The sequence below is a fragment of the Schistocerca cancellata genome, chromosome 6, assembly GCF_023864275.1.
Source record: "Schistocerca cancellata isolate TAMUIC-IGC-003103 chromosome 6, iqSchCanc2.1, whole genome shotgun sequence".
Classification (NCBI taxonomy): domain Eukaryota; kingdom Metazoa; phylum Arthropoda; class Insecta; order Orthoptera; family Acrididae; genus Schistocerca; species Schistocerca cancellata.
Window position 1 is genome coordinate 187,426,276 of NC_064631.1, and position 13,543 is coordinate 187,439,818.

At 43.8% G+C, this 13,543-nt stretch overlaps 1 protein-coding gene across 1 annotated transcript in view; it reads right to left on the reverse strand.

The window, feature by feature from the left end:
• The window catches only part of LOC126191335 (uncharacterized), an 85,559-nt gene that overhangs the window by 47,691 nt on the left and 24,325 nt on the right, over positions 1-13,543 (reverse strand). Inside the window, exon 3 of the mRNA XM_049932170.1 lies at positions 114-241. Within this exon, the coding sequence (XP_049788127.1) occupies positions 114-241 (128 nt within the window). The remainder of the gene's footprint in view (positions 1-113; positions 242-13,543) is intronic.

The following is a 13,543-nucleotide window of genomic DNA, read 5'->3' on the forward strand; positions in this document are numbered from 1 at the left end:
ATACTGTTACTCGATTGTCTCCCCATTCATCTCTGCTTCGCATCCGCCGTGTTACCGGTGGTCACCTGGCAGTGGTCATAATGTTTTGGCTTCTCTGTAAAAGTTTAACTTACCTTCTGCTGCAATATCAGAGCAGTGTAAATGCGATGGAAATTCTTCACTGCACGTGAGAGCAGCTGTAAGTGTTTGTGCAAAGAACTGGATAATACCCGCAGGACGTTTCGAAGCGAGGCCTCAATGTCTGAAACAGAAGATATAGGTAAATGTAAAACTATAACGAATCAAGACACAAAGGAAATAGATCATTTCAATAAAGACCGTTTGTGCGCCTCTCTTGACAGCTGGAGAAGCATCAACTTCTCAGCCATTATTACTACTACCACATAGCATATTTTGGGCTTAAAAACATGTACAAGGGGCGTTCAATAATTGGAGCAAGACTTTTTTCCTGAATGGAGGTAGGCTTTATTCAGGATTCCAGTACGCCAATTTATTCTCCATTATTTTGGCTTTATTTTTCAAGATGAGCTCTGTTCAGTGTGACAGCCCTACACCACCTTACTAGGACGGGCCGCACGGTACCGCTCTACTGGTCAACGTCGGAGCCAAAGTCATGCTGCATCAATAACCTCCCCATAACCCACGTACTGTTTCCCACAGAGTGCATGCTTCATTCAGACGGAAGTCGGAAGGTGTGAGATCCGGGCTGTATAGTGGACGAGGAAAAGCAGTCCAATGAAGTTTTGAGAGCTCCTTTCGAGTGAGCAGACTTGTCTGACGCCTTGTCCTGTCATGAAGAAGGAGCCGTTCGTTTCCACTTTTGTGGCGAAGAACACACTGAAGTCGTTTCTTCAGTTTCCTGAGCGTAGCACATTTCATTTCAGAGTTGATCGTTGCGCCATGAGGGAGGACATCAAACAGAATAGCGCCATCATAGCCCCAGAAGGCCGTCGTCATGAGTTTACCTGCTGAGGGTGTAGCCTCGAACTTTCTATTCGGAGGAGAGGTGCTGTGGTCCCAATCTATGGACTGTCGTATTCGAAGAGATGAAACCATGTTTCATCGCCTGTTGATGATGTTCGACAAAAACTGTCACGATCAGCCTCGTAACATGCACTCAGTACCCCACAGATGATCCTTCTGTGCTCTTTATGGTCTTCTGTCAGGTGGCGTCCGCCCCGATAGCTGAGTGGTACAAATGGGATTTCCAGACCGTTTTACTGGTCTCATTAGAAGGATTTATGGGGGCGCACAATCCTTGGTACAGGTTAATGGGCGTATAGCAGGGCCCATTCAAATTCGACGATCCATTCGCCAGGGCTGCCCTCTTTCGATGCTGCTGTTCGCGATAGCGTTGGAACCATTAATTGGGAGGCTAACAAATTCTCTTTCTGGGATGGAACTGCGGGGCTACACCTTCAAATGTCGTGCCTATGCGGACGACCTCCTGCTGCTCGTTCGTTCTGAAGAAGAGGTGAAGACGGTCCTTGAACTGTTGTTGGACCACAGTGTGACGGCGGGTAGTGCAGTGAACATGAACAAATCGGCAGCAATGCCGGTTGGAAGGGGCCTTACGCCAGAAGAAATCAGTCCGTTTCCTTGTGTGCAACGATTCCGCTATCTAGGCATAGACTTTACCTCATCTGTAAAGCATACTGCGGCAGTTAACTACCGACGTATTTTACAGACAACACGTACCATGGTCCGACAACATCTCCTACGGCGCCTCGATTCTTTGCAGCGAGTCGAATATCTGAACACTTATGTGGTTTCTCGAATGGTGCATATTTCGCAGATCCTGCCCCTACCACTCACGCTCGGACGTCGACTTCAATCAGCACTAGGCTATTTTGTGATGATTGGATCGCCCCTCAAAGTGCGATACACAACGCTCACGCTCCCTACGGACAAGGGGGGACTCGGACATACGAATGTTCACTGCCGAGCGACGGCGCTCCTTCTAGCCACGATGTACAAGCAATGGCGTAGCGGGCGTGATTCCCTTACATCCCGCCTCCTGGATCTCCTAGTTCCAGCGTCCCTCACACCTCCGGTAGCGGTGGGCAACATTACGCCACATTTTGCGCATGTATCAACATTTATCGTGGAACTTAGTTATGTCAGAGACGAGCTTCCGCGCACGAGACCAGCACGCGCGAAGGATTTTTATGTTTGGCTGCAACGACGGATAAGTCGTAATGTCATTGAAATCAAACACCCCAAGTTGCATTGGCCGAAGATTTGGAGACATGTACACCAAAAATTCCTTCCTACCTTCGTTCGGCCACTGTGGTTCTCTGTCACCTGTGGCAAGTTCAACACCAACGAACGACTCTATGCAATTGGACTAGTGGACACTCCACTATGCCCGAAATGTCGCCAAGTGGATGACGACCATCACCGCTTAACTTGTATGGCGGTGGAGGACGTATGGCTCCTAGGAAGACAGATGGTGGCTTGCTACCTCCGTGTGACCCCGCAACATATTACACCTGCTTCCTTCTTATATCCGGAGAGTGACTACTTTCCGGCGACTAAATCACACTCGATCATCTGGGTCAAAGGTTGGACGATCGCGTACCTCTATGGGGATGCTGCCAAGTCGCGACTCGACTTTTGGTATTTCTTGCAGCAAGCCCACAATGAGGTTCATAGATGGTCACACTATGGGAAAACCCTTGCCAGCTATCTTCACGCAGTCTTCCTCGACCCCCCACGCAGTTGGGATGTGCCGGGTGCAGTCGGTGTGCACATTTGACGCTTCTCTCACCGCTCCATATGTAATGCACATACTATACCATGAAATTATCTACATGTTCCTTTTAACAGAGTGATCTTGATGGAAAATAAATAAATAAATAAATAAAAACAACATCCCTGTTCCTTTACATTTGTAAAAAAAAAAAAGTGGTCAGCGTGACGGATTGCCGTCCTACGGGCTGGTGTTCGATTCCCGGCTGGGTCGGAGATTTTTTCCGCTCAGGGACTGGGTGTTGTGTTGTCTTCATCATCATTTCATCCCCGTCCGGACTGCAGGTCACCCAATGTGGCGTCGAATGTAATAAGACCTGCGCCAAGGCGGCAGGACCTGCCACGCAAGGGGCCTGCTGGCCAATGACGCCAAACGCTCATTTTTTTTCTGTTAGCTGGCGAAGAACGCAGTGGGAAACACACCTTTGTGTATCCCAACTGGTGGACGGGTGTGTCAGCACTACCAACAGAGACGTCCAGCTGAGGAGATGGAGCGAAAGGTTTGATTGTGAGCAGTCGATCATCTCGAATGAGTGTGTCCACACGTTCCAACATTCCAGGAGTCACACCTGTGTGCGGTCGGCCGGCACTGGGGAGATCAAGCAGGCTTACATGGTCTCGTTGCGATGATGACAGAAGCACCACCCCACCCCACCCCTCACCTAGCTTTTATCCAGTGCCTGCTCTTTGCGGATATTCTGCAAGAGCCTATGAAAATCTGCGATGCCCTGGTTTTCCGTCAAAATAAATTCAATGATAGCTCTCTGCTTGGGACGCACTTCCATGACAGAAGCAATTTTGAAGGCTACCTACAGCGCTGCCACCTGTCGGAACGTCATGAATCTATAGGGGCTGAAATGCGAACGTTCCACAGTATCCCACAACAAATTCTGCATTTTATCAACAGAAATTGGCCGAGAAAAATGTGTTGCATTACTTACTGAACGCCCCTCATATCTGGCTGTATTCACATGTTACAGTAAATCAGGACTACCTCTGAGCACTGTCATGAAGACAAGTCTCTCGTTCGACATAATACCTCATTCTGACGTGGTTCAGGGAAGCGTTCTGTTGAAAACGGCACATGGATTTCCTAGAATGTATTACTACATTGCACAGAAATGTCTGATTAATTATTGGGAAGATTTGGGGAGCTGCAGAGCTAGCAAGTTAAGATGAAACTACTACGGTTGTATGATGGTCTGCGCTCTCGGAATGACCCCGCGCAGATATGACGCTGGTTACCACAACCTTCCTCAGTCCTGAGATAACATATTTTCCACATTAATCAGTACCTTTGGTTACATTCTGACCGATCTTACAGAAGCAAGCTTTCCACGATTACAGTCACTATTTGTATCAATATCACACTTTCTCCGCCAGCTTTTTTCATTTCTCAGTATCCCAAGCATTCATAAGTTTAACCAGTAGGAGGAAGTCTGCTAAAGTAATTGACTCATTACACTTACCTTTATCACTTTATGAAAAGAGGGAGTGTTACAACTAACAGTAAAAACTCAAACGTGTGCAAGTTCAAAGCTGGCTATGTTTCCTGTGTACACGATAATAAACGTTTGTCACAGCAACATAAATTAGGTCTTTGTCAAACTTCCGTTGAGGAAAAGTATGTTGGAGCAAAGATGTCCTGACGCTATCGCTCAGTCTGAAGCAGAAAAGACTTTGGGGGCGAGAGACACGTTGTTTTCGTCGGTAACATTGTTCACGGAATGTAACGTCCTACAATTTTGGTAAACATTTTTGGAATACAGTGATCAATAGATTATTATATTTTGACTAAAGTTCAGTCTTGATCACACCATTTATGTTTCAATGACATAGGTAACCGGTTTCGGTTATTTTTACATAACCATCATCAGACCCATGGCTCCCTTAGGATGGTAGGCGGAGCTGTCCTCAGCTGCTACGAAGTCAACTGATCAGTTGACTCCGTAGGATGGTAGGCGGAGCTCTCCTCAGCTGCTACGAAGTCAACTGATCAGTTGACTTCGTAGCAGCTGAGGAGAGCTCCGCCTACCATCCTAAGGGAGCCATGGGTCCGATGATGGTTATGTAAAAATAACCTAAACCGGTTACCTATGTCATTGAAACATAAATGGTGTGATCAAGACTGAACTTTAGTCAAAATATAATGTAACGTCAGTTTCACGGTACGTCAATGAAATCTGCCGCAGAAAAAATATGTGGTTATTATGTAGTTCATTGCCCAGATGACTACGGTAAAAACCATTGTTCGTTATCACCTAAACATTCTTCTGGAATGTCTTTTTATCTGTGCTCCGCTGCGTAATTGATGTGTCGCGGCGCTTATTTTGGGAATAGTGGTGGGAATAGAGACGGGAGTGGGAGTTAAGCCACTATAAACTTTTGGCAATCAGCTTTATGGCAAGAATGTTGGCTATGTAGGGGATCTACTAAAAGTTTCGCGGATCCAGAGTATTCATGTTTCTATTGCTCACGTCAATTTCCAGTAAAAGTTACAGCCCCATTCTGGGACATTAAAATCGAGGAATCTCGATTACTTGGTTTTCGCATGTCCTGTATTTGATTATTAACATGTACAATGGCCAGATGGTGAGTCATTAAGTATTCGGGTCCACTTGGACGTATGTGCTTCCAGTATTCTTCCTATATAGCCTCTTATTCACTCTCACGGTGTGTTTTCTCAGTGCCTTTTGTAATTTTAACTAACGTATGAGATTGTGAGGCTTGTAATGTCAGTAACATTGAAAGCCGTTTGGCTATAAACGACTCTCACGTAATGTATGAAGACACAATGATGGCTGCTAGACCTTTTTTACAGCATTCTGGAGAAACCGCTTTCACTGAGTCGTAATTGATTGTAAAACTCACACAGCATGTTTTACAATATCCGCCATATTTGTCTTGTTCCGAAAGCCACCTACAAAAGTCTGTTTCTTGTGGCCATTTGTCGTTGAAATGACACTCACGGTGCCGTTTTTTAGCCTGCTTCATTTGAGAAACTCACTATAATATATATATATATATATATATATATATATATATATATATATATACATATCCTCAGTCACTATAATGCCGTTCTTAAACGCTTCAATTTCAAACTAAACGCATGTCGTGTGCGGTTCACCTAATACAGCCACACATCAATCAGCCGTGTGCAGCAATGGGTATACAGGGCTATTACAAATGATTGAAGCGATTTCATAAATTCACTGTAGCTCCATTCATTGACATATGGTCACGACACACTACAGATACGTAGAAAAACTCATAAAGTTTTGTTCGGCTGAAGCCGCACTTCAGGTTTCTGCCGCCAGAGCGCTCGAGAGCGCAGTGAGACAAAATGGCGACAGGAGCCGAGATAGCGTATGTCGTGCTTGAAATGCACTCACATCAGTCAGTCATAACAGTGCAACGACGCTTCAGGACGAAGTTCAACAAAGATCCACCAACTGCTAACTCCATTCGACGATGGTATGCTCAGTTTAAAGCTTCTGGATGCCTCTGTAAGGGGAAATCAACGGGTCGGCCTGCAGTGAGCGAAGAAACAGTTGAACGCGTGCGGGCAAGTTTCAAGCGTAGCCCGCGGAAGTCGACGAATAAAGCAAGCAGGGAGCTAAACGTACCACAGCCGACGGTTTGGAAATCTTACGGAAAAGGCTACAGCAGAAGCAATTGCTACAAGCCCTGACACCAGATGACAAAGTCAAACGCTTTGAATTTTCGACGCAGTACAACAGCTCATGGAAGAGGATGCGTTCAGTGCGAGACTTTTTTTCGGTGATAAAGCAACATTTTTTCTTAATGGTGAAGTGAACAAACACAATGTGCGAATCTGAGCGGTAGAGAATCCTCACGCATTCGTGCAGCAAATTCGCAATTCACCAAAAGTTAACGTGTTTTGTGCAATCTCACGGCTTAAAGTTTACGGCCCCTTTTTCTTCTGCGAAAGAAACGTTACAGGACAAGTGTATCTGGACATGCTGGAAAATTGGCTCATGCCACAACTGGAGACCGACAGCGCCGACTTCATCTTTCAACATGATGGTGCTCCACCGCACTTCCATCATGATGTTCGGCATTTCTTAAACAGGAGATTGGAAAACCGATGGATCGGTCGTGGTGGAGATCATGATCAGCAATTCATGTCATGGCCTCCACGCTCTCCCGACTTAACCCCATGCGATTTCTTTCTGTGGGGTTATGTGAAAGATTCAGTGTTTAAACCTCCTCTACCAAGAAACGTGCCAGAACTGCGAGCTCACATCAACGATGCTTTCGAACTCATTGATGGGGACATGCTGCGCCGAGGAACTTGATTATCGGCTTGATGTCTGTCGAATCACTAAAGGGGCACATATCGAACATTTGTGAATGCCTAAAAAAACTTTTTGAGTTTTTGTATGTGTGCGCAAAGCATTGTGAAAATATCTCAAATAATAAAGTTATTGTAGAGCTGTGAAATCGCTTCAATTATTTGTAATAACCCTGTACTTGATACGTTCATTTGTTCCACAGCGATATTATTTTAAACTTAGTAGGTCTTTATTGTAAACATCGATAATAAAATGAAAATGCGACACTGTCAGGGCTAGTTTTGTTTGTTTTTTTTCCGCTGCATACTATAGACGTGCAGAAGAACAAATAGACGTAAACGGATGTTGTAATTCTGCTTTATTGTCCAGGTGGAAGTGACATGCAGCCGTCATAAGAAAATACAAGCTATTATTGGCCTGTCTTTCATAGTTCGTTCTCATTGGAGCGATCTTCAAATGAGTCGATGACAGTGGACGACAACGGACACCGCGGTGTAATAAAAATACAAAGCCCCTTCGACGTCTTTGACACGGCTTGTGGAACAAAGAACGTGCCAACTTATACTAAAATACAATGGAATTCTTTGCTACAAACCGATAACGCCGCTAACTTGTGACAATCTGATACGAAATATTGAAACCAAAGAATAATCAAACTGAAAAGTTTAACTGTTTCCATTTTCATTATTTGGCTTCTGGAAAAAAAAAATGTAAAAATTAAATTGGGAAATATAAATTTAGCCTAATTTAAGGTGGCCCAAAAACAGGACTTTTGACGTCTGTTAGGGACGTTCGACCGGACATCACAGATTTTATTTGAAAACCTGACTGTTCCGTCTAAAATCGGACAGTTGGTAACCCTGGCCAGAAATGGATGCATCACAATGCGTTGTAGATAATATTAGAACTGTTTTCTTCGTCTCTAAAAAGTATGAACACAGACAAATGTTATCTTCACTGAATCCAAATATACACGACAGTTCTTGGCGTGAAGAGGAAGACTATATCTGGCCGTATACAGGGCGCCTTTCTTTTCCCAGTACCAACTATGGGCACATCTCAAGTCATCAACGGATTTGCTAATGGTAGAGTTGTGAAAAAATTGTCAGTGACTATGTTTCTGTCAGTATCTTCGAAATGGTACATAAATGTTTTACTGCCATCTCGCCTTGATTAGTTTCTCTTCCGTGAACAGATCTACCTGTTATTGGATAAGAATTTCGAGAATCATAAACCCACCATACCTTCAAGCCATATCTGGCTGGCTCTGAGGGCGTGTACTGAGTAAACCTTGTCTTTCGTTTTTTAAGAAAAAGCTGCTCACAACAGTGAGACAATCAGAAGGCACTTTGTGTTTACGAATATCTCAATGTAGCATTTCAAATATGTCAGATACTGCAGCAGCTCTGTCACTTTTCAAACGCTCAGCCCTAGTTTACATATTGTCTAATCTTATAAATCTGCTTATCTGCCGAAACCTGTCGGGGGAAAAGCTTTCGCAATACAATGAGAATGCATTTATTTTCCACATTTCCTTTGCGTGTTTAGTCTTAGGGAATTTTATTTCAGCTGTATAGTATACCAAGATATGCGTCAAATTCTTCAGTTGTCAATGGCTTCTTACCCTTTCACTGCTCCTTATGATTTGATGTTAACGTTTTTGAGTATTCTGATTTGCCTTCTTCTTGGTTTCACATAATGTTATATCACACATTTCTTCTGTAAATATACTCTTGACGGTGTCTTTCATAGAAAGAAGTTTGGTTGTAGGACCAGATCTGTCCACCAAAATACTATGCTTCAGCAACTTTTATGTCTCAAAAGGTCCCTTATTCCATATTTAGTTCCATCTTTACCATGTACAATGCCTGCAGCAGACACAATCGCTTCACTCTTTTCGTCAAATCTATCATTTGCATCGCTAGTACTATCACTTGCCACTCCTTCAACTTCATTATCACTACAAGCGCCAATAGCATCTTCAATACCTGAAGCAGCAGCATCTTCCTTACTCGAAGTCCATTCGTCTGTAGAATCTTTGTCGCTAAAATCAGTAGCGTCATTCTTTGTATCAACAGTAGACAGTAACTTTTTAATGTACTCTTCTTTCGCTTTATAGCTTAATCTGCTGTATTCAGATTTAGAGAATTCCAGTTTATAATCCATGAGAATTCCGAGTTAAGGTTCACAGTAGCAAAGCTTATGCAACAATGAACTTTTCATAATGTTGTGCAACAGTAGCCAGCAACAATATTAGAATGTCTTCTTGCAACTGTTTCGTATATATCCATAGCTGAGTGTTGCCAACCGTGACTGTAAGACAGTAAAATCATTGTGTTATCCCGGTAACCAGGTCATATAATATAGTATAATTTTTTATGTATGAACGAAAGGTTAGTGGTGTGGATAGGTAGACAAGGCACTCTGCATTTCCTCCAGCTGTGTACATTTTACGCCTGCTGCTCATTTGTTAAGAATCGAAATTTGTCTTGCGGCATCAAAATGGGCAAGAATCGAAATTTGTCTTGTGGCATCAAAATGGGCATTCTGAAGCTAAATTACGCAGGATTATTGGTGAGACAGTTACTTGCTTGCCGTAAACTGGCGTTATTATGCGCTATTGGAAAACGAATTACTACGCCCTTTTAGAAGTTTCCAGTTCACTCAAGGTTTATTGTTGAAACAGTGGATATCAAGTACTTGACATGATTACATTTACAGATCAGTAACTCAAGCGGTTCTGAGCTAACAGTTATCGACACATGCTGAAAAAACGATATTAATACGTAGTGTAGCCTCCAAGGGCGAAGATGCAGGCGCTGACTATGGCATCCAATCGATCGTACAGATGGCGAATATTGTCCTGGGATACGTCATATCAATCAAGCCTGCCCGACGTGATGGCGTAGTTCTGTTAAGAGTTGTTCATTGACAAGTCGTATGAGTCACTTCTCGCCCAACCATGTCTCACGAGTGCTCAATTCGAGGCAGTTCCAGTGATCATGCTGGCCAGGGCAGTTGATCTACATCTTTCAGAGCACGTTGATTTTCATGGCCAGACTATAGGTGAGCATTATCCTGTTGAAGCAACACATCATCTTCCTGCTGCAACGACGGCAATAGAACGGGTCTAACAACATTCTGCACTCACCGAGCGCTGGTTAGCATCCCCATGGTAACTAGAGTTGTAGCTTATCGCACCCCAGAGCATAATGCCAGTGTATACAGAACGAATGCTTCCTCGAGACAAGACTCACTAGGTCTACGTCATATACACAAGTGAACGTCACTTTCGTGCAGGCAGAATTTGATTCCATCACTGAAGAGAATGGCGCCCCATGTCATCTCCAAGCAACTGTCTAATGCAGGGGCGGGCAGGAATCCTGCACGTGTGCGATGCACTTGCACGTGTGCAGTTAACAGGTGTTGTGCGTGCACACTGGAGCTAGCTGGCCACCCGCTTCTCTCCACTCCCCACCATACCGTCTCTCCGCTTCTTCCTCTGTAATGCGTTTTGTTTCCTGGCCTGTTTTATTGAATGAAGGAATAAGGTTAGTAGGAGTGCTTGAAAGAAATCGTGGTTTGAAAGAGTGCCTTTTACCTACGATACGTTTTATTTAATTATCACCGGTGGAGTTTACAATACATTTAATGTCTGGGAGAAAATTTCTACATACAGACAAACGCAAACAGCTACGTAAATATTCATTACTAATGTTTGCTCTTACCGAGACATTAATTTTCATAACAGAAAAAGTCTCTCACAAATGTATGTGGAGCCAGACATTGACATTATCTTCACGACTTCACGATGGAGACGAGGAAACTCTTGCTGTGGAAAGTCGTGATAAAAATCTATTATACGTCTTGACAAAAGGAACTTGTCTCTCAGACGAGAATTATGCTGTAGAATCTACAGTGCAGATCTATTAATTTCATTTTCAAACTAGGATGAATATTATCTACAGAAACAGCAAATTGTCTCGAGAACTATTCAAAACCTTGGGATAAGTGTGATATATCCCCAAATCGCTTGAGAAATTCCTCTTTTATTGCACTAATTACGGGAACATATTGAAATTTATTATAATGGCGTTCAATATTAAACTTCCGCTGACCAGCGAGAATACTGTCACATATTGTACAGTTCGAATTTTCACGTTTTTGCACAAAGAAAAAATGATTCTCCCATTCCTTTTTAAAAGATAGCAAATCTCCACTTCTCCGTTTCCTTGATTCACTCTGCGTTTTCCGGTTCTTGAAACACAACGTTCACTACGTAGTGGTCGCTTCGCTTCAACGTCCGCAGCTTAGCCTGGTACTACACCTGCCGGCTGTCGTCACTGTCCCGTTTGACGACTGAACGCGAGCAGCACACGTGCAGCGCCGTGTGCTCATGAGCCGAGTGCAACTTTTGCCCGCACCTGGTCTAATGGCACGAGCCGGGCCGTGAACGTTCACGCTTCACCTTGAGTGGTAAATGGGCCTGAGGTGTGCATGCCCGTGGTCCCATTGCTAATAACCAGTTGGCAACAGTTTGTGTTGACACAGGCTCTCTTATCTGTACTGCGGTTACTGTAAGACCTGCCACTGCTGTCCTTACAGTAGGATGATGGTCATCTGTGCTTCATGTTCTTCCACGGCCTCGTCTACATGTGTGAGAGTGTTCACATGACCACTGATACCAGCATCGTCGCACAGCTGATGCAGGACATCCAACTTGTGTGGCAGTCTTCACGAAGGATCATCCCGACATTCGGGATGCCACAGTTTGACTGCTTTTAAAATTACTCACTTGGCTATACGAAGCACAAGTGTGTCTCCGTGGCATGGTTACCTACTTGCTCCACACGTCTGCACCGCAATGAGCCTTCTGGAAGTGAGCATTGCCTATTAAAGGGTGGACACATATGGCGCTCTGATAGCTATGCCATTACGATATCTGTTGGCGGACAACGTTGAGGCGTATGACATCATCGGGTCAAAATTACGTCGTCTTTCCAGGTGCACTAATTTTTTTCCTAGCAACGTATTTTATCTGGTGCGGTTATAGCAAGGAATGTGTTCTGCAGTTGTGTTCTAAGTGAACAGTGTTAGCACTTTGTCGGATTCGTGTCTTTGTGGGCATCAATATTTGCTTTTTATTGGGTAATCTGAACATATCAATGACTGATCATACTACTCTACCGCTCACTAAGTAATATTATTGTGGATATCGTGTTACATTTTCGTCTTTCGTTGAGGTGTGGTTCTGTACACCCTTATAATCTGTTAAATGACATTTGTATGTACTGTTCATAAGATTTCGCGTTGCTTTACGAACAGTGACTGAGTTTAAATTTCACTGTCTCTTGAACTCTTCCCCTCACGAACGTATTTCTCGGTCCTCCGATTCTTGATGCTTGTCCACACTCGCGCTCATTCAAGCTTTCCTCATGAAAGTGTCCGTATCACGTGAAACGTATTTGAAATATTTCTTGAATTGCCTTCAGCAGAACAAATTTCTTAAGTTGCCTTAGGCAATAACATCGTTTCATGACCTTATATAAAATTTTCAGCTAATCACGGTGAGCGCAAGGAGCCATGATCTTCAAGACAAGTGGTACAGTGCGGAATGCTTCGTGAAATTGGTTTCAAAATTGTCATTTTCCATTCGTTAGGCGTAATGGATCACTAAGCATTTCTGAAGTAATTTCGGCATCATCGTTCCAGGAATTCCGACATCACCACACCCAGCCATGTCCAGCTAGGCGATAACATCATCGTCCCCAGAACTCTGGCATCACCACATAACCAATGTCCTGAGATCGTCGCTCCAAGAATGCTGACAACAAAGCGTATTAGCCATATGAAAGCCATCCCCAATCCCCCACTACCCATCCCTAGGACTCACGCATCCCCACTCATCGAAGTGCCAACAGCATGCAAGCTTAAACGACCAAGAAACCTGCGAGAATGTCGTTATTTGCTGCCAAGTACAAAGCGGCGCCAGCAGTAACAATCGGACAGAAAGGATAAGCCTGATTTTAAATATTATCCTAAGCTGATGATCTTTTGTTTATGGCTTTTCCTACACTGATAAATCATGGACACTACTTCCCCTTACCCTATTTAGCACAAATTAACACTACACATTTTTACGAAGACTGAACCAAAACACTGGGTAATCCTAGATAAATTACATAACATTTTACAAAAAGAGCCTAACAAGAAGCACCCTGAAACTTCCTCGCAGATTAAAACTGTGTGCCAGACCGAGATTCGAACTCGGAGCCTTTGCCTTTCGCGGGTAAGTGCTAGAGCATTCTGGAACAAGCGCCCTAGCGGACAACGATCTGAATCTGACTATTCTCCTGTGCAAGTCCATTCTTTAAACCACAGCTCCTCCTCTGTCGAAAAGAGAATAATTCGTTCAGGTTACACTTCTATATTGCTACCAGAAAGCGTACGAAATTCACATACAAACATTTTGG